General features: G+C 39.9%; 1 protein-coding gene across 2 annotated transcripts in view; it reads right to left on the reverse strand.

The window, feature by feature from the left end:
* The window catches only part of ttc28 (tetratricopeptide repeat domain 28), a 192,892-nt gene that overhangs the window by 52,393 nt on the left and 118,450 nt on the right, over window positions 1-22,049 (reverse strand). For both annotated transcript variants that reach the window (XM_041810875.1, XM_041810876.1), the window contains 5 exons: window positions 18,950-19,222; window positions 18,746-18,876; window positions 5,455-5,676; window positions 2,935-3,123; window positions 2,716-2,812 (listed from right to left, as the gene is read on the reverse strand). In XM_041810875.1, coding sequence (XP_041666809.1) covers window positions 2,716-2,812; window positions 2,935-3,123; window positions 5,455-5,676; window positions 18,746-18,876; window positions 18,950-19,222 — 912 coding nt within the window. The remainder of the gene's footprint in view (window positions 1-2,715; window positions 2,813-2,934; window positions 3,124-5,454; window positions 5,677-18,745; window positions 18,877-18,949; window positions 19,223-22,049) is intronic.

Below are 22,049 nucleotides of genomic sequence, written 5' to 3' on the forward strand. Positions count from 1 at the left end.
GGCCAGCCATTTCTAAGGCTATAGGGCTCCAGGGAACCACTGTAAGAGCCATTACATCCAAATGAGGAAAACTTGGAACCATGGTGAACCTTCCCTGGATTTGCCAGCCATTTCTTTGACTTAAGGGCTCCAGCGAATTACTGTGAGAGCCATTATCCACAAACTGAGAAAACTTGGAATAGTGGTCAACAGAGTTCATGATTTTATAATAGAAAGAGACTGAGCAAAAATGGCATCCACTGGAGAGTTCAAAGGCCAAAACCACTGCTGACCAAGAAGAACACAAAGGCTCATCTAACATTTGAGAAAAAACTTCTTGTGGATACCAAAAACTTTGGGAAAATATTCTGTGGACTGACAAGACAAAGTTCCCGTTATATCCGGAGTAAGACTAATCAGAAGAACATCATACCAACAGTCAAACATAGTGGTGGCAGTGTGATGGTCTGGGGCTGCTTTGCTGCTGATGGCTTTTTCCTCCTAATGAATAAAAAATATCAATTATCATCATTTATCTTTGTCTTTGATGTTAAAGGATTCTGTGACGACCAAGTGAGTCTGGTTCAGGATCTGAGTCCAGTGACTGTATTGAGTCCGTAAGGCGACAGCAGCGTCACATCGGGGCGCTGGTTAACAAAGAAACGGCCCAACATTTCCATCTTTGAGAAGATTAAAAGAGCAGGGTTTCTTTAATTTACTCAAGGAGAAACTGTGAAGTGTGTTTGTACTTTTATCTAAAATTGCATCACATCGTCTGCTTTTTCTTTAAAAATGAATTTCTCTCTGAACAAATCAAAGACTTCCGCGTGTTTTCTTTCAAGTCTGCAAAGGCCACATGATTGCTTTATGAAGAGAGGGATGAGACCAGTCTAAAGAAGAAGAAGTAAAAGCTATTTCCTACATTTAAAAGCATTTTATAATAGCTGGTTTTGAATATTTGTTTGATGTTTAATTCCAACACGGCCAGGATTAAAACAGGACAGCCTGAGTGCAACCTGCGAGACGAAATTCAGGGCAGAAACAAACAAGGCCGATCAGTCGCTCCCTGCTGGCTTTAAATCTGGTTCATGTGATCTCAGGCTAATAATTGAATAATTTTGGCAGGCTCAGATAAATAAACCAACTTTTTTTTTATCAACTTGCCTTCTTCTCATCTTTATTTTAGCAGACAGAGGAAAAAGCTTTAAAGACAGGAAATCAAGCTGAGAATGGAAAAGTTTCTTGTAAAAGTTTAAAATGCCTCCAAACTTCCCTCCTTTCTTAAAATAGATTTGTATATTTCTATAATAAACTTTAGGTGTGTACAGTTTGTGGTTTCCCATATGTGGAGTGTTAAAGTGACACTGTTGGTGGTTATTTCTGTCCTCATGCTGTGTTCTTATTAAACTGTTCGAACACTACTGTGAGCTCAGATTGTGGTTTGAACTGAATATGAACCTGTGATTTAAAGCCAGCGTGTGGTACACGCTCAAATCTCTCCTTTTCATCCGGCAGACCCTCTACCTTATTTTTTATGACGTGTGTCCTCCTCTGCAATGAAGAAAAACAAGAAGAGTGCCACAGTCCTCCCACTGGCTGTCACCTTCATACAGTGAAGGCTGAATTTATATACGTCATTGTTTTAAAGCTAATAATGTCCTCGAAAATATCCCTTAGACCCGTGATCATCAACATGAGGCCTGAGGACCACATCAGACCCCCCCATATCTTACCCATATAGACCCCATCTACATATCCAAGATACAGTAGATCCTCCAAAAATGGGCCAGACAAAATTTCAGTTATTTTTTTCCAAGGGTGTGCAACCAAATATTAAGTTGAGGGTGCCAATAATTTCGTCCGGCCCATTGTTTGAGTTTTGTGTAAAATTATGCCAATTTTGTCTTTTTTCTTCTGATGTTTTTTGTTGTTCCAATGCACATAAAGGAAATTAACATGTGTATACCAAAAACATTTGTAATTGCAACAATTTCTGGGAGAAATGGTGTATTTTCTGGAAAAATTCCAGGGGTGCCAATACTTTCGTCCATGACTGTATAAGCCATATGGGGCCTACAGGGAAATGCTGGCTGGGGAATAATAATGCAACAACTTGGTTTTGGGGAACACCAGCTTAAGGCTGTCCAATTCAAATCAGACAAATGTGGCATGCCAATACATGGAGCAGACACCTACCGACCACTGGAGCAGGACCCATTCTCACAGATGCTGACGATCAGGTGTCAGTAGCAACAGCAGAATCAGCCGTTTAGTTTTTCATGGGTTTAACCCACATACTCACCTCTGCTGCTCATCACACAAATGCATGCTTCTTGGCACCATTTGAAAGAGAAATAAACAGGCTTTCCAACAGCATTAGACTTACTGCCAAGAATAACTGCAGCTTTTAGCTGCACTGGTGGGAAGTTAACACTGAGGCTCAAGAAGCTGACCCCTACTGCTCAGACCCTAGCTTAGAGTTTAAAATATAAGTGCCCATCTCAAGAGGCTTTTAGTTTCACTTTGGAACAACAGGAGGGGGAAACAACAGGGTTGTTTCAAGTGAAGTTTTGGTAGTGGGTTTGTGATAAAATGAACTTGTTCCTATTTGGAAGTTTGATAATATGGCCTCCAAAACATAAAGTCTTCCCTTCCTTACAGTGACCATCCAACTGAACATCTCTGTCTCCAGTTCTGTATTCATGCAGAATCATATTACTTTAAAATGAAACATACCGAGGTTTGAAGAAGCTCGGCCCTGGGCAGCTCGGTCCTGCAGCTCCTGAGCGATCTCCAACTGGTGCTGGTGGTACTGACGTGCCCGATCCAGGTCCTGATGATCCCAGGAACAAAAACAAACATTAACCTTGTTTATTTCACTCAATACTGACAGCAAATAAAACCTACAGATCTTTAAAAAGACTTTGGTGTGCTTTTACAGCAACGCAGACTCACCTGCATGCATCGAGCAGCGTGTCCCAGCCCGGCGTACGCCCTCATCTCGATGGCTCGGTCTCCCTGCTCCTGAGCCAGCTCCAGCACTCGTGTGTGGTACGATATCGCCTTGTCAAAGTCCCGCTGAGAGTGGTACGCACTGCCCAGGTTGCTGTACGCCCGCGCCTCTTCTCGACGGTTCTCCAAAGTCTGCAAAAAGTCCAAAAAGTCTGCATTAGAAAGTAATCACTGTAGCTGGAATACCGCAGCTTGTGCAATCTGACAGTTCCTTAAAGAATCCAATATTAATAACAATTTTACTCCCTTCAAAGTCAATGTCTTTATCTGTAGGCACACAAAGATTCAAGGGCTGCAAATAAAATTAAGTTAAAGGCATCTTTTAGAGAAAATGAGGTTGAAAAAACTCAGAAAATGACACTTTTATTAGAAAAATGTTCTGCACTCCTACAAAGAACTGCAAGTTGAGAGCAAACAGAAGATTTCTGTGTTGAAGGACAAAACAGGAAGCTGATTAATTTCAACTAAGGTGATCTAGACTGACAGATAACACTCCCAAATGGCTTATTTGAGGATGTAACCTTCACTCTGGCACTGATCTTTTTGTCTACAGATGGATAATTTGTCTGTTTTTAAAGAGAGGAGTGAGATGTTTTTGGCTTCAGTGGTTTGATAGCTTGCTATTCCCGACTAAAAGACGCCATAAAAGAGAAATTAGCACAGATTATTGCCTTCAGTTGTTGTTTGTTCATCTAACATTTGCATGAAGAGCTGCTCTGTGGTGCTTCAAATATTTACAGGCTTAACAGCCAGCGTCCTGAATACACATGATGGCTTGTGGAAAAACAATAATTTTGTTATAAAAGACTCAGAGATGGATGAAGTATGAAACAAAAATATATTATGGGAATTAGACACTCAGAGATGTAGTGCTGCTGTTTCAATTTATCAGCCTGAAAGAGAAATAACACTTCTCTCCATAATTATCTTAAATTTAATCACTGGCTCTATCTGATGGCTTTTTATTTAATAAAAGCTTCTAGCTGGGGAATGTTCAACAGGTCTCCATTTTTAGAGAAATAACAACGGCAAATTCTGATGAATTTATGGTGGCTAAACTCCACTGGGAACAACGATCTGTGAACCTTTTCCCTCTTGCATGTAAAGCTTTAGCTCAAAATATGGATATTATTGGAAGAGTGAAGGCTTTGGAGAAAGAAACTGTCTTCTGTTGAACTTGTTAGGGTTAGGGATAGAAACACACTTACAAAGAGTGTTGGTAAGAGCACCCTGTTGTATCAGTATGCATCATTTTTCTGTCACAAGAATCGCTAATTTGGGGGCCGTAACGTGCTCAAAACTCACCAAACTTTACAGAAAATTGTCGCCCTGTGGAAATTTTTGTATTTTGTGAAATCATCAAGGAGATAAGGGAGTGGGTAAGAAAGAAACACCTCAATAACTGGCCACAACACAGATATAATTCATAGAAGGATGTCTCACTGGTGATAGCAGCATTTCAAAATCTCGCCAATTTCACAGGAAGTATGCGCAACTCTCATACCAAACATCTGAACGCCTTCAAATTTCACATGTAGGATCAAGATCTGCAGATCTAGCATGCCAATTGGCAACAGGAAGAGACACAACTGGGCCATTTCTTCACTGGCAAGCAATGTTTTGTCTTGCCATTTAACAGGAAGTCACTGGAACTTGTAGGTAAAACCTATGATTTGCATCAAATCTCACATGCATGATAAGAGTCTGCCCCTCAACATATCTAAATGTGTATTTAAATGTGTTTTACATGTTTTTGCTAACGCGCCACCTACTGCAAGAAAGCAGAAGCATCTCTTACATGTATTGTCCTTTTCCTCATTTGCATGATAACAGCCCTAAAATGATCGGCATGCTTTCTGTGATCATCTGCAGCACACAGCATGGGTAGCTTACACTAAATTATTCCCAAACTCCTGCAGTTGTGACACACCCATGTGCTGGGGTGCAAGGGCCCTTCAGTGCTGCTTGCAGCCCTAGTTTGAGTTTAAGATTCTATGAAAACTGCCCTCCATAAGGTTTGTTAACTTAACAGTAATCCACTACTTTGGTTTCATGAATACTATATAATGAGGGAGAAAAGCTGTTAAAAGTGCCCTTCCTGGTTTGTACTGCGGCCACACATAGCACATAATGGGATCCGTCCCAGCATTATATAATGATGTTTTTGTTAGATTCCTCAATTCAAAATAAAGATTAAGTAGCTGTGGTTGGCAGAACTGAGCTTCCAATCTCTACCTGTCCTCCTTTTGTTATTGTTTTGATTGAGAGCCTCTTGATGGCAGAATTTACGTACTGTGTCTTTAATGCCACTGGAAAAAGGAGCCAAGAAGAATAAAAAGCACTGCATTTTTGAGGTCTAATTCTGGGGTTACAAAAATCCTGAAATTAAGACGATAGCCATAAAACTCTAAGAAGATGCCAAGGTTTTCCTCCTATCATGATCATGATGCCATGGTCTGGTACCTTTGCGATGTCCAGGTGCTGCTCGTGGCACTGCACAGCATTGGTGAAGTCTCCCAGCGCGGTGTAAACGGCGCCCATGTTCCCCAGCTGGCGAGCTTCAGACAGCTGACACTGTGTTTGCCGAGCCAACAGCACACACTGTTTGTGACTGGCCAAAGCGTTGGGATAGTCTCCGATCGCCGTGTACACATGACCCAAACTGCTGAGAGCGTCCGACGCGGCCTGAAATCACACAAACACACAGCGGTTAGCGCTCAGAGCTCTGCAGAGAGAAACATCAACACAAAGTCTGTCTCTGATTAGAAAGACGAGAAACGCTCCCTCCATTCCTGCCCTCTCTTTGGTGATTTAAAACCAGACGACTCATTTGCTCTCTAATCTGAAGGTTATTGGTATTGATCGAGCTTCAATCAGAGGAGTCATGGGAAATATTTGCCAGGAAGTCTGTTTCAAATTAAGCAGAAAAATTGAGACAAGAGCACCGCGGTCTGTATTGACTTTTTTACCATTTATCACCGTGAGTGGAGACTTTAAAGGTGTGAAATAGATTTATAAGAGACACAACTTCAAGATTCAAAGATGTTTTCTAAGCATGCAAAAGAGATAGCATTAAAGATTTTACACAAATAAAATGCATGGAAATCAAACTCTGGTCAATAAAGCACATATGGGCTTTGTAAATGTAAAACAAAACACTGGTTGGATGTTTTCCCTCTCTGTCATCAGTGGTGGAATCCTGACAGACTTTACGCTTTCTCATGTTTCATTTTCTATTATATGAACTGACTCCATCCATATTTAAACATTTTTAAAGTTTCTTTTATTCCAACATATGTCGTGTGCTTAGAGATGAACATCATGTTTTCCTTTACATTAACTTTAAATGACTTCCTACCATTAGAAACTGGACATTATACACTTATTCATCCGCCTGATCAACAGGGAAAAATGGTACAGATGTGCAGGTTTATTGGTAAGTTTTTTTTATTAACTTCACCAATTCTTTGATATCAGTGTAGTTCTCACCAAATAACTATGTTTTTATATCACACTCAAGTAATTTCCTGCATATACTGTCATTTAAAATGGGTAAAATATACAATTTGAAATAATTCTTTTGTTTTTTAGAAGCCATCTGGTGACCCCTTCTCTGTGTCTCACGACCCCTGGGGATGTCCAGACCCCCACTGCCCTAAATCAGTGGTTCTTAACTGGTGGGTTGAGGTCCAAAAGAACGTCGCAGAGGAGTTTTCAGTGGGTCATGACAAGATGTCTGAAAAAAAAAAAAAAAAATGGTGGCAAAAGTCCTGAAGTCCTTACTGAACATGCATTGATACATTTAAGTCTACCCTGTTTTACAATGAAACTGGGTAAATTTAAATGTTTGGTCAATCTTTCAACTCATTTATCTTCTCTTCTTGCAATAAGTCCTCACTATTCCCATAATAATGAAGTAATTTCACAAGTTCTCTGGAAATGGCCAAAATTAAAAACACACAATGATGGGGAAAGAGGGCATAAAATGTGTCAGTTTTGTCCCTTTTCTTTTTTATATCAGGTTTTGGTCCAATCATGCTCCAAACTGCAACATATTCAATTAAATAAACATGCGTTGTTGAAAATTTTATGGAAACTTGGGTCGCGATCTGTCATAAGACAGACTGGTGGGTCCTGAGGCCAGACCAGTTGAGAACCACTGCTATACACCACTTCATCCAATGCTTGGCATTGGACTTGGTGATTTCAGAATCACAATAAGGTTTTATTGCTAAGTACATTTTCATATACGTGGTATTTGACATTATGTTTGGTGCAAGAACAAAAAACAGAGGAAGAATAAAAATGTCAAGAGGCTGATTGAAAATTTTAAGAGGCTAGAAACTAAATTTGATTGTTTAAAAAAAATAACGTGGCAAAGTGAAAATATAAAATACAATATAAACATTACAAAGGAAGGACAAATGAGCAACAAAAAAGAAAAGGGTACAGATGTGCAGGTTTATTGGTGAAATAAAGGTACGAGAGACCTGATGATGGTTGAGGCATAGTTGAATGCAGCAATGCACAGCCAGGAACAATCACATGCAGACTTACATTTTAAGTTTTTTTATTAACATTTCTTTGACTTCAGCATTGATCTCACCAAATTACCATGTTTTTATATTACATTTAAGTAATGTCCAGCATATATTATCATTTAAAATAGGTAAAATATACAATCTGAAATAATTTTAAACTATTTGCTGTTTTTTAGAAGCCATCTAGCGACCCCCTCTCTGTGTCTCGTGACCCCTGGCGGAGTTCCAATCTTCACTGCTCTAAAGAACAGCACACACAGTGTGCAGTTATAAACAGAGGAGAAGACTAGTGGGATTTGATGGAAAACATGGAGTCTGTTTAAACATGCATTGTTTTTGTCTGCTGGTTCTGGGGTTCAGTGAGAGTCTGTTGGGCGAGGGCAGGAGTACTGTTCATTAGACTGACAGCAGACAGGAGGAAACTGTTTTTGTGGTGTGAGGTTTTGGTTCTGATGGACCTCGGCCTCCTGCATGTGTCAGAGTCCCGGAGGCATACAGGTCATAGAAAGATAGTAGACTACAGCTGATCCCCCTTTCAGCATGAGAGGGACCTGGATGCAGCGGAGGACCTCCACTTCTCACTAGAAGTCGGACGAGCGCTGCCATATCTCATCTTCTAGTACCGGAAGTCACTTGAACTGAATGTCTTCTTTGTTGTTTTCTTCGTGTGTCATCGCCATATTAACAGAGGCAAGTCTGCCACATAAGGAAACACAAGTAGACGAAAAATATGTGAGTTTTCAGGTTAACAAGCATTGCAATAATATTACATTAATTTTAATCAATCAATTTATGATCCATATTCATGCATCTCTTTGCACAGACATAATATTCTACAGGAGATTGCCTGACGTTGACGTTGCCGCTTTTTCTGAATAAAAGTTTTTGAATAAAAAGCTCAAACGATAAGATTAACACATAAATATAAAAGTTAAAAATAAAATTATCTTTATAAATATGGAACTGTATTATATATAAAATTATTTTATTTTAAAACATGGAGTACATCTTTTCATTTAACTGAGAAAATACAAGAAAGCAGATTCTGCTTTTATGTTTCACTGTCAGTTATTATTTTAACATGGATCATTTGTTATAAATAATTCATTAAAATCCATGCAATCTTGTCCTTTGAGCTTTTTATTCTGAAAAACTTGCACAATCCCTGTCCACTGTATTGAATGACGTAGCAGACTTGCCTCTGGCAACATGATGCGACGTCAACGTTCGGCCAGCCAGCCAATTTCCCATCGCATATTATGTCTGTGCACAGTGATACTTGAATTTGGATCATAAATCAATTAGTTAAAATGAATCTAATGTTATTGCTGCGCTTGTTAATCTGAAAACTCGTGTATTTTTCGTCTACTTGTATTTCCTTATGTGGCAGACCTGCCTCTATTAATATGGTGGCGATACATGGAGAAGACAATGAAGAAGATGTTCAGTTCAAGTGACTTCTGGTGTTAGAAGGCAAGATATGGCGGCGATTTTCCGACTTCCAGTGTGAAGTGGAGGCCCTCGACTCCATCTAGGTACTCTTGCTCTGCAGAGCGGATGATATGCTGCAGCCTGATCCTGCACCTTGCTCTAGCTTTACCAGACCAGAGGCTTGCATGCAGCTGCTCAGCCATGGAAACCCATTCAATAAAGCTCCCGCTGCACAGTTTTGTGCTTAAATTCATGCTGGTGGAAGTTCAGATCTCTTGCATCAATGACTTTTATGCACCATGCACCTCGGCAGTAGTTGACCTGCTCTGTAATTCTCTGTGACTTGCTGTTGTTCCTAAACTCTTCCACTTTCTAGTAATATCACTAACAGCTGACTGTGGAATATCCAGCAGGGATGAAATATCCTGAACCATCTTATTGCAAAGGTGTCATCCATCAAAGTACCATGCTTGAAGTTGCTGAGCTTTTCAGAACGACCGGTTTAGGATCACAGATGTTTGTAAATGTAGACTGCATGGCTAGGTGGTCTGACTGAAGCAGCTGAACAGGATTTAAGACATGCAGAAACCTCACTCCTTTAAATCAGGGGCTTCATAAACGCTAAAAAGTGTCAGTGAAAACAGCCAGGATGACCTTTAGTGAGATTTACCTCCCCTAATTAACATCCAGAAAGCTCTTTCCATTCCCCTCCATGAGTGTCTGTGTGTTTGTGTTGGTGGTGGTAGACATCCAAGAAATCCCAATTCCCAGTAAAGTGATGAGTGCAAACACATAAAATCCAGTTGACACATCTCAGAGGCAGGAGAGGGAGATTTAATAAATGACGAGAAGGCGTCTGTGTGTACAGTCGACTGGCCAGACGACTGTTTGATTTCCCTCAAGGACACAATGTTTCTCCTGCACACCAGAAAAACACACAAAAAAAATCCAATCATGGTGTGTGAGCTGCTGCATGCTGTGTTTGTGTTTATTTCTGTTATATGAGAAAGATGGAGGGACTGACAACCCTTCTCATTTTGATATAACATCAAAGAATCTCAATATACGCCCCATCATTACGCTGTGTTTTTATATAGAGCTGAAGGAAAAATCTCATTAGGAGAGTGAAAAGAGAAAACCCTTGTAGGAGGTGGAGATGGATCTCTGAAATCTAATGAATGAAAATAGAAGAGGAGGGATGAATATAGACAGAGGGAGATTAACAGTGGCACTGCCACTTCTGCTCGATGAACCAGCCTGCAGAGAGATGCAGGAGGTTTTAAAAAGCGACGCTCAATCACCCAAAAAATACGAGCTTTTAACCCTCAGCGTGGGCCAGGGGAAGAAATGGGCTGTCCTGCTGTGACAGAGGAGAAATGACAGAGCACAGTTAACTTATTGGTCTGACTGAGCAAACAAAATCTGGAGTAAGAATGACAGAAAGTCAGGAGAAGACCCAAGATTTTAGGTTAATATCAAGCCTTTATAGAGCCATACCTACACTGAAATGTGATATCTGTCTATGTGAGTCAGCCATAGTTGGAGTGCTGAGAGGAGCCATTCTGTAGGACAAGTCCTTTTTCTTTGCCTTTTGGGAGTGAAGCTTTTAAACTTCAACCTTGGGTCTTAGACTACAGCCGAGTCACCATTTGGAGGGGGCAGCAGAGACACCAGCAGAGATGGGGCATGGCACAAGACTGGACGATGGCTACAGGAGGCCAGATCCGAACAGGACTAAGGTGGTCATGGTAAAGCGCCGGAGTGCAGACCAGAAAGCATCACCAACTAGACGTTGCATATAGCAGGGTTCTCAACATTGGGGTCGGAATCCCATTGGGGGTCGTGAGACACTGAGAGAGGGTCTCCAGATGCCTTGAAAAAACTAACATTTTTGAATGACACTGTTGCCACTTTACACCAATTTTGCCTCATTTTAACCAGTTTTTATCACTTTCCCCCCCCAAATTTTGCCAATTTTAACACATTTTTGCAATTTAAAACCCCTTTTTTCCATTTTAAACCCTATCCACCACTTTTTTTCTGCCTGTTCTTGCCACTTTTAAACCAAATCTTGCAACTCTCTGCCAATTGTTGGCTCTGTTGACACATTATTACCACTATTAACCCCTTTTACCACCTTTTACCATTTAATATGCCCATTTTTGCCATTCATTTTTTTGTCATTTTTTTGCCACCTTTATCTGATTTTTCAAACCCATTTCTGCTACTTTTAAAATCTAATTTCACCACCTTTCCCACCATTTTTTTGCCATAATTAACCCATTTGAACTATCTTTTTAAAATATTTAAGCATCGACCTACATTCATAAGTAAATACAACACAAGCAGAGTTTTAGACAAGAAGGAACTCTGCCACTCTTTACCCTTTTTGGCCCTTTTTTCTAACCCATGTTTTCCACTTCTTTTTGACAATTTTGCCACTATAAAACAATACTTCTTCCCAATTCTGGTCACTTCCTATGCAAGCTTTATTCCAATTTTTGCTGCTTTTGCCCATTATTGGCAATTTTTCTTATTTGTGCCACTTTTTCTGCCAATTTTAACCAATTTTTTCCACTTTTTTTTTTTTTTACTTTAACCCCATTTTTTTCTACTTTTTATACATTTTAGCCACTACTGTTCACAACCTTAATCACATTTTACCACTATAAAATCATTTTCGATGCTTCTTCCCAATTTTGGTCATTTGAGACACCGTTGGAAGCATAGTTCACAAGTTCAGAGTCACAGGAACAGTGGCCCCACTACCTTGACGGGGCAGAAAAAGGAAGCTATCAATGGCTGCATCCATATATCTCAGAAGGAAGGTTGTTAAAAACCCTGGAGTGACTGCAAAAGACCTCCAGCAAAACTTGGCGGCAGCAGGCACTGAGGTTTCAGTGGTGGCTCGGTGATGCTCTGGGGCTGCTTTGTATCCTCTGGCACTGGAAACCGTGTAGCGGCGCGGAAGGCAAGATGGATTCACGGAAGTTTCAGGAAATCCTAGGAGGAAATGTTGCAGCGTCTGTGAGAAAGCTTGGGCGTCACTGGACTTTCAAACAGGACATTGATCCCAAGCATACCTCAAATTCCATTAAGGCTTGGTTACAGAAGAAGTCCTGGAAGATTCTACAACGGCAATCACAGTCGTCTGACTGGTGGGATTTGAAGAAGGCGGATGCAGCATGCAGATCCAAGAACACTGAACTGGAGGCCGCTGCACATGAGGAATGGGCTAAGATTCCTCAGGAATGCTTCCTGTTATATTCGTTTATTGCAAAATGTAGGGAGTCTGTACATTTTCACAGTAAAGCTGATTTGCAATGGGGTTGAATAATTTTGAGTGCAACTATAATAGCTCAGAAACATGGTAGTTATACAGTGTATGGATGCAACTGTATCTTGAACCAATGGGAATACTTGAAAAAGCCATAATAGGGCTGACGACATTGATCATCCTTCAAGTTTGTTTTTCTTCAGAGGTCACGTCTTCTCATGGAAGTTTCTGCAAGATCTCGACTCTGCAAAATTGCTTCTACAAAGAGCAGATGTGTGATCTCGTGGTCTGGCTGGTCATCATCTAATGTGTGCATTCAAAGGCTTATAAAAGCCTCCATGAAAGCCCAAAATAAATCCAAACAAAGGGACTCAGAGGGACAAAGGTGAGTGGAAGTTTGCAGGAAGAAGACAAAATTGCAAACACATGAAGGCAGAAAAAGTGAGACTTATATGTGGGTTATGATAATGAGAAACTTTCTAAGCCTGAGCAGGAAACACTCCAAAATTAAACTCATTATTTGTTGCACAAGTTTTGTAACTTTGGGCAAAATAAATGTATTCATTTGTGTTTCCATCAGCTTCTAAAATTACTATATTTACAGCAGCCAAAGGAAAATTGCATCTGGAAGCAGTGACTCCTTCATTAGTGCTGGAGTTATTCTGCAGTGTCATACAGCTACTTTACTTGGAGAAACTGAGGAAACCTTCAATTTAGTGTGAATTTATTTTACAAGAAAAGAAAAATTTGTCTGATTTTAACATTTACAGCCTTTTGAAATCTTAAACTGTCATTAAAGCTCCTTCAATTTGTTTGAGCCTGATAAAATAATGTTGATGATGAGACAAATATAATATCTCCCTGTATTTTTATCATCGTCTCTCTCAGGTTGTGTTTATGTGGAAGCTAGAGAAAACAGCAGAGCAGAGCAAACATGTCAGGAGATATGGATTTGTGATGATGTCCATGTTTCAGTCTCCTGCAGGGCGCTCACCTGCCGAGGAGAAACTCAATAATCGTCTGTCAACAAACCAGACAGTCGACTCCGTGTGTGCGCGCGGTGCGTTTACTGCTCCCAGACAAACACGAAAAACAGACACACGAGAACCTCCTCTGTCTGGGTTCGATCCTGAAATCTGGGGTGAGCGGGATTCATGACAACTAGACGTGAGTGTGAAAAATTTATGTGATAGCAAAAAAAGACAGAAGTAAAAACAGGCAAAAAAGCACTGATATATAATATTCACCACCCTGAGTGTTTTACCCTGTTATTGATTTTATAAATCAATCGTGGTCAAATTAATTTATACATTTAGTGAACTGGGGATCACCTGAGTGCTGTGAATGTGTCTTAAGTGACTGTAGAATAAAGGCACCTGTGTCTAGAACACGGGTGTCAAACTCAAGGCCCGGGGGCCAGATGCGGCCCGCGGTGCAGTTTTACCCAGCCTGCAAGATCATATCTTAATTAGAACTGGCCTGCTGCTATGAGGTCTGCAGATTTCCTCCAGTATAAAAATGTAAATTCAACCTTGAAGATTAAAAAAAAAAAAAAAATCCTTGTTAAATTATAAAAGTCTGAAAAAGTAGAGAGTAGAAATAGTTATATGATAGTCAGGAATGAGGGAAAAAATTAATTTGTGTTTTCATTTCCCATCCCAAGATTATGACTGAAACTTGATTTTGACTTTTTTTTTCATATTTTGACCTTTAAAATTCATAATTTTGACCTTTTTTCTAATACTGTGACCTTTTAGATTCACAATTTTTCTTTTTAAATCAAATCTTGAACTTTTAAACTCCTAACTTTGACTTTTAATCCCATGTTTTCACTTTTTAAACTCCTGATCTAGAATTTTATCTTATATTTTGACCTTTTAGAGTAAAAATTTTGAATTTTTATCTTCTATTTTGACTTTTTAACCCTTTACCTACTGAGTCTTAAAATGGCGATTTGGACATATTTTGTTATTATGGCTGTAAAATAGTCAGGAAATGCCCTAAGTCTGAGAGCTTTGCTCCCTTTTCCCAGAGTACTTGAACTTGACTTTTCAACATCTGGTTAATGATTATTGCACATTATATGGAATTGTCAGCAGTTTAAAAGAAGAAAAACACAAAAACTGATTTGTTTTCATGGCTTTTATGAGAAGAAATGTTGTTATTGCTCATGAAGTTTTGATTTGACATTTGAAATGTGAACCTATACATGTTTAGAACAATCACCAGTCATTTATGGAGTCTAGGACTCTTGGTGTGCAAAACACAGTGCAAAAGATAACTATATACACAGGCGACAATTAGTGCAAATAAAGGTGGAAAAATGCATTCTCAACATTCTCAAGTAACATATTGTTATTGCACATGACAAACACGCACAAATGCCACTATCTAACACTATTTTTTGAAAACAAAACACCGCTCTCGCTCGCTCTCCTTTTACTCTCTTCCTTCACTCTCCTTTCTCACTCGTCTTCTGCCAAAGCTGCCGTTTTCGCAGTGCTTTTTGACCTTACCATAATATATATACCAAACATCATGTATTGCCGGAAAGCACAGATTCTCAGCTCTCTGTCAGCGTTAGAATTTTTTAGATTGAGCAAACTTTCAAGGAGTTACAGTGTTGAGAATCTGTGTAGCGGTCTCGCGACACTTATGGTGTTTTGCTATGAATGCCGACGTCTTATGGTTGTGAGTACCATAATGAACCATATATGTGCGCATGCCCACAATTCTCAGCTTTCCAACACTACTGGAATTTTTCAGATCAGACAAACTTTGACAGAGTTACGGTAAATAATACTCCTGACATATAAAACACAGCACCAGCGCTGGGTCAGTAGATAAAGAGTTAAATTCACGATTTTAACTCTCTATCTCATATATTTGCCTTTTTAAAACTTATTTCGACTTTTAATTTTGTATTTTGACCTTTAGGACTTAAAAAGTTGACTTTTTATCTCAGATTTATTGATGCTGTGATATTTAATCATGTTGACTTTTATTTTTAGAAATCATAAAATCGTTTATCATCACTGTTTAATTTTCCCTATAAGTGAAATGTGAAAACACAGTTGACAGTGTTCAGTTAAATCTTGACCCTGTTAGGCCCTCAGTTAGACCTGAATCCAGAATCTGGCCCCTGCTGTGATGGAGTTTGACACCCCTGGCCTAGAAGGTCCAATCACTGGTTAGTCAGTATCCCTGGCTACCATTGCACCCTAAAGATAAAAGAACATGCCGAGTAACTCAGAGAAAAGGTTATTAAAAAGTCTAAGTCAGGGATTGATAAAAAACATTTCCAAGGCTACACTGACCATGACTCATTTATAAAACCAATTAAAGGGTAAAACATTTAAGGGGCTGCATGCTTGTTAATGTAAAATAACTCAAACCCTCATTTGTCCAACTATTTGGGGAATTATGGTCTATCACAGCCACATTAAACTAAATAGTCAGTCTTTTGAGATATAATTAGATCTGTCATGACATCATGTTGTAAATTTACTCTGTGTCAATGCTGCTGAAGTTTTAACTCATCACACACACTTCTCTCACACACAGCCACATGTAGTAGTAATACACACTCAGACAGACAGCCCTGCTTTGTGCAGGGAGACATAAAGGGGCCAAAGTCTAATCTGCAGCAGCGATCTGATTAAAGACGCTTTTCACGACTGTCCAAAGAGTTTGGGAAGAAGGACGCTGAGTTTAGCTGCTGCTCGAGGCAACGAGAGAAAGTTGAAAGAAAAGTGTGAAAGAAAGAGAAGGAGCGGCAGTGAGAGGATCCAAACATGCTGTGATAATGCAGGGAGGCTCTTACATCACTGTTGTACCGTTTTATCTTTGATTATGTGGGCTTCTCTGTTTCTGTTTTAATGTTTTTAAGTTCTGAAACAGCCGCTGGAAAACCCCAGATGAAAATAAAGTGTTTGCAGAGTGTTGCTGATTATATTACACGATTCACAAGAGATTTACAGTCTTGGATAAACTGCTGATGGAGTTAAATTCACCATTTTGCTTTCAAAACAGCGTAGACTTCACAGATGGCTTTACTTCTAAATGGTTTTATTGTGTGGGATGCAGGAACATGCAGGATTTTTGCTTTTACCTAAGTCCCCGTAAACATGTAGGCACGACTGCTCATAAGGGGATAATGGGAGAGCTTTCTGGGGCCCAGTTAAACTGGGAGCCTATGGGGGTCAGCAAAATCACGGTCCATTGTGAAGTAAAGCTGTGGTAAACATGTTCTTTATATTCTTAACAAATAACAAATGAATTTTATTACTGTAGCACAATATAACACTTATCAATATGCAAAGACGTGTAGAAGTGGCAAAAGTGGTCAAAAAGGGGTTTAAGTCACAAACAGAGTAGGGAAAAAATGCATTAAAAATGTCCTAAAAGGGTAAAGACTAGTAAAAAAAAAATGTATTGAGAGTGGCAAAAGTGGGCAACAAGGGACTCAAAAAGGCAGCATAAATGGAAAAATGGGGCAAAAATGGGCAAAAGCAGCAAAAATTGGGCTAAAGGTTGCATAGGAAGTGACCATGATAGAAGATGCAGATGCATCTTACTGATTTAACAGTGGCAAAAAAAGCATAAAGAAGTGGCATCAATGGGCAAAAAGTGGCAAAAGAGGTTAAAGTGGAAAAAGTGGAAAAAAATGGCTTCAAAGTGGCCAAAAAAGCAACACGGCACAAATGGAAAAAATGTGGCAATTATGGACAAAAGCAGCAAAAATTGGGTAAAAGTTGTCAAGAAGTGACCAAAATTGTGAAGAAGCATCAAAAATGATTTAATAGTGACAAAAATGTGCAAAAGAAGTTGAAAAAGAAGTAGGAAAAATGAGCAAAAAGTAGGGGGAAAAAGGTCAAAAAAGGGTTTAAGTAAAATAAAACGGCTAAAATGAGTAAAAGTGGCAAAGCAGGGCTAACAGTAGCAGAAATTGATTCAAAGTGGTGATGAATTATGGTAAAAATGTGCAACAAGTGGTAAAAAAAGGCACAAATGGCAAAAGTGAGTTGAAACTGGTACAAAGAGGTGGCCAAAATTAGAAAGATGCATTAAATATGGTTTTATAATGGCATAATAGACAAAAAGGGGCAAAAACAATTAAAAATAGAAAAATGTGGTTAAAATGGGCTTTAAATGGCTAGAAAGAAGCAGAAAGTAGGTTAAAACAGCAAAAACTTGGTTAAAATTGGAAAAAATGTTTGAAAGTGGCAAAATGAAGTGACCAAGTTGTGGTAAAAATAGGCAACAAGTGGCCAAAAATGGCAAAAATTGTCAAAAGCAGGACTAAAAGTGGCATAGATAAGTGGCAAAAATTGGAGAGAAGCATCAAAAATAGTTTTCTATGGCAGAAAATGTAAAATATGTGAAAAAAAATAGTGGCAAAACATGGCTATTAATGGCTAGAAAGAAGCAAAATGTAGGTAGAAATGGGCTAAAAGTGGAAAAAAACATTTGAAAGTGACAAAATGAAGTGACAAAAATTGAAGAGAGGCATAGAAATAGATTTAAAGTGGCTGATAAGTTGTGGTAAAAATAGGCGACAAGTGGCAAAAAATGGCAAAAGTGTCATAAAAAGTGGTCAAAATTGGAGAAAAGCATCAAAAATGGTTTTAGTGGTAAAATGGGTAGAAATTAGATAAAAGTAGCAAAAACAAACAGTAAAAATGGGCCACAAATGGATTTAAGTAGCAAAAAGTAGGAGAAAAATGTGCAAAAAATGGGTTAAAAGTGGAAAAAATGTTTGAATGTCGCAAAATATAGTGGCAGAAGTGGAGAAAAGCATAAAAATTGTTTTAAAGTGGCAAAAATGGGTTAAAACTGACAGAAAGGAGAGCAGAATGAGTCAAAAATGTGGTGAGAGGGAGCATATCAGAACCAAATACTACTTTGACACACTTATTGTGGCTAAAATGTGAGCCAGGATGAATGCTAGCACCAACGCTACTGATCTAACACACACACACTGACAACATAAACCTTGGGAGACCCACTCTCTGGGTTTTTGAGGGGTCCGTGTAATTCTATGGACAGGCCTGTGTATGTAGGAGAGAACTTAGAAAACAGAGATTTTTTCTGTGTGTTTTGACTTTGGTGTTTTAGGCCATGGAAATACATATTTTGGAAAATTCTCTCCCTGCTTGTTGATGAACAGAGAGGCCTGAAAGGACTATGGGGGTCACTGCTGCTTCATACGACTCCCCAAAGACACAAACCCCACTGCTGATGTCTGCAGGTTTGGATGAGATACAGTTTGATGTTAAACTTTGTAAATGAAATGGTCATTGCAGAGGAACGCCCAGAAAATGTTCACGTCAAGGTCATCGTTGCTGTCTCTGATTGAACTGCCTCGCCCTCACAGTGAAGGACAGAATAGTTCAAACAGTCCAGAATGAAGGTTCTTAACACATCTGTGTGTGGTCACAAGGGTATTCAAAGGCAGACTCTTTAATCATCATTCTCACTAAAGCGCTCTAGCATACCAACGTACCTCCCTTTCCTTGAGCTTCATCGCCAGCACGAGCTGGTTTCTGTGATTGGCCAGAGCCTCTCTATAACTCCCTTTGGAAAAGTGGGCGGAGCCAAGGTTCCCATGAGCTCTGCATTCACCTGTCTGATCACCTGTGGATGAGACGTTCATTAGAAATGTGTGGATTCATCCCTGCAGGTCAAACTCTGTTTTCTCTATCCTTACCTAAAGTCTTGGTCACCTCCAGGTCCTGCTGCATGTACGCCATGCTCTTCTCTATGTTACCTAGAGACCAGTAGGCGGAGCTTAGGGCGGAGAAGACAGATCCACGCAGCTTTAAGGAGCACGTGCCGATTTTAAGCCCCGCCTCCAGCACGACGACAGAGGCGCCGTGGAAACCGTGAGTTAGCAGCTCCTGACCGATGACAGAGACGACCACGAAAGGGCTTTTATCCAGCTTCATCTTCTGGAGCTGCTGATAGGTCGGCTCCAGGGAATCTGAGGAGGGGAAACAGACAAAAAAAAGACACTCGTGAATTAAAATAAATATGTAGGTATGATGTTGAACTAACACTGGAACAAGGCTGTTTTACTGCCTGTGTTTATGCCAATGATGATGTTTTTTAGAAGATACATGCAGATTATTGAGATTAACAAACAAATTATGTATTTGGCTGTATTTAGTGGCTGATTTTCTGCATAAAAGAGAAATTACTTCATCATAGCAGAAAATCTTCTTGTCAGGGAAAATTAATCGATGACTGAGCGTTTTAATAATTAACTTTTCTGCTGAGATTCTCAAACACCGAAGAGGTGACAGATTCAGATTACTGCACAGAGGCTCGGCTTGTAGAGAACAGGGATTTTGGAGCAGCGAGGCGTCGTGAGCTCTGACACATTCAGATTGTTGTGAAACCCTCTGAAGACAGCAGCCAAACACGAGACGCAGCCGAACGTCGCCTGTACACATCAAACTGAGCTTATACACTGAGCGCGTGCCAGGTTTGTAGCATTAAAGAGTGTCTCATAGACAGGGAGAGCATATATTCTCAGATATTTAATGTCTCTGAGCATGCAGCGGTAATCAGACAGGAAACCGGAGACAGGAAGAGTGACTTAAATCCACAGAAGTTGACTCTGGAGGAGTTTGTGTGTCATTTAGAGGTCACAGCCGGCAGTGGTGGCTCATTTTTAGCCACACTAGCTCATTGAATGTCAAATACCTCAGTAATTCATGCCGCAAATAAGTTTCAGTAACCTAAAATCCCAACCACATTCATTAATATCTTTTTCTAATCTGTGAAAATTGTTTAAAGTAGTTTAATATCTGCTGACTGATGAGTCCAAGTCCTTTTGGTCTCCAGTAATTCCTGAGATCCATCATCTAAGGGGAAGTCCTTGGGTTGACTGTAGTGTAAAGACACCTGTGCTCTGAAGGTTCAGCCACTCATTGATCAGTATCCCTGGCTACCATTACACCATGGAGACAAAAGGACACTTCAATCAACTTAGAAAAAAGGTTTCCGAAAAGTATAAGTTGGGAGATGGATACAAAAACATCTCCAAGGCTCTGAACAACAACTGAACAATCTGAAGGAGTTCCAAGCTTCAGCAGCTGAGATGGGAGAGACTCAATAGACAACAACTATTGGCCAGGTTCTTCACCAGTCAAAGAGAAAGACTGTTGAAGAAAACCCAGATTCAATCTGGACTAGAGTTCGCCAAAAGGCATGTGGGACACTCCAGGGTCAAGAGGAAGAAAGTTCTTTGGTCTGATGAGACCAAAATGGAGCTTTTTGACCAAGACAAGACACTTAACACCACACATCACCACAGTAACACCATCAAAACTGTGAAGCACGGTGGTGGCAGCATCATGCTGTGGGGATGCTTCTCAGCAGCTGATCCCGCAGGGCTGCAAGAGAACTTCTTCAAGCCCCATGATCAGATTGAGGTTGGTGTAGCTGGCTTTAAGCAGCATGATGTCATCAATGCTCTGGACATGGATGCCATGATGAGTACGATCTACGCATGGTTGGATAACCTGGTGAAGTTTGAGAAATCTCATGCCGTTAATAACACCCTGGACACTGAGATCATCCCAAAGTCTGACACTACGGAGGAGGAGACTCACATCCTTATTGTGGAAGGCTTTCTGCTTTACACCTACGAACCTTTGATCGACATGCTGAACCAACGTTACTTTATTTCCATCTCGTATGAAGAAAACAAAAAGAGGAGGTGCTCTAGGAACTACACGGTGCCAGATCCACCCGGCCTGTTCGATGGCCACGTTGGGCCCATGTATTTGAATCACAAGAACATCTTGAGAGCTTGAGAGAAGATTTATTTTCTATCAAGACAGTGAGCTGACGCATTCACTGAAAGCTACATAGAAATGGTTTAAAGACAAGAGAGAGGAGAATGTTCTGGAGTGGCCGAGTCAAAGCCCAGACCTCGATCTAATAGAGGACTTGTGGCTGGACTTGAAAAGATCTGCTTAGAGCTTGAGCTGTTTTGAAAAGAAGAATACGGTATGTACATGTGTGTGTTCGTTTTTCTATTATTCACATTTTAATCTTTATACATGCGTTGCATTTTTTTTTTCCATAAACGGGCAAACATGTTTAAATGGTCACTTTGTTGACCTTGATTGTCACCATAAAAATGAATTAATGTAACTAAATGACAAAAGTAAAACAATCTTAGGATGTCTACCATTAATTTTTTAGGGTTTCAATTTTGAATGTCCAAGTATTTTCAAACCTGGAACACCAGATGGATTTGTTTCACCCATCCATCTGGTAAACCTCTCATAGACGGTGTTTGGGAAAGGGTAGAGCCTTTAAAAAAAAATCAGAGGGTGATTGGATGAACACTCTGTCTGTCACATCTGCACGGGCCAATCAGAGAAATAAAACACGTGATGTAGCCGAGGAGTAAACTCCATAGAGAATTGCATAATCGTGGCGTCTGTAGACATGTCAGTACACCACTTTTGTCGTTTTTGAAAAGAAAACAACCCACTGCTGTTCTTTGTTCTTCTTTTAATGAAGAAATGTCGTCAAGTTCTGATAAAACTGCACTCTAGCAGTTTCCACACTAAGCTCTTCTGCCATAATTGCACCGGCCTCTTGTCGCTGCTTGCTTATGTCACGACTCCGCCACGCCTCTTATCACTGATTGGTCCTCTCACTTTCTAACAGTGAGAAACACAGAAACGAGCATATCCATCTGCTTTGGAAGATTAAGTATTTCCTGTATTGCCCTATCAATAATCTCTTTACAACAGCGTTGGATTGGGGCGCAGGTGGTCTAGTGGTTT

Source organism: Cheilinus undulatus, linkage group 17, assembly GCF_018320785.1.
Source record: "Cheilinus undulatus linkage group 17, ASM1832078v1, whole genome shotgun sequence".
Taxonomy (NCBI): Eukaryota; Metazoa; Chordata; class Actinopteri; order Labriformes; family Labridae; genus Cheilinus; species Cheilinus undulatus.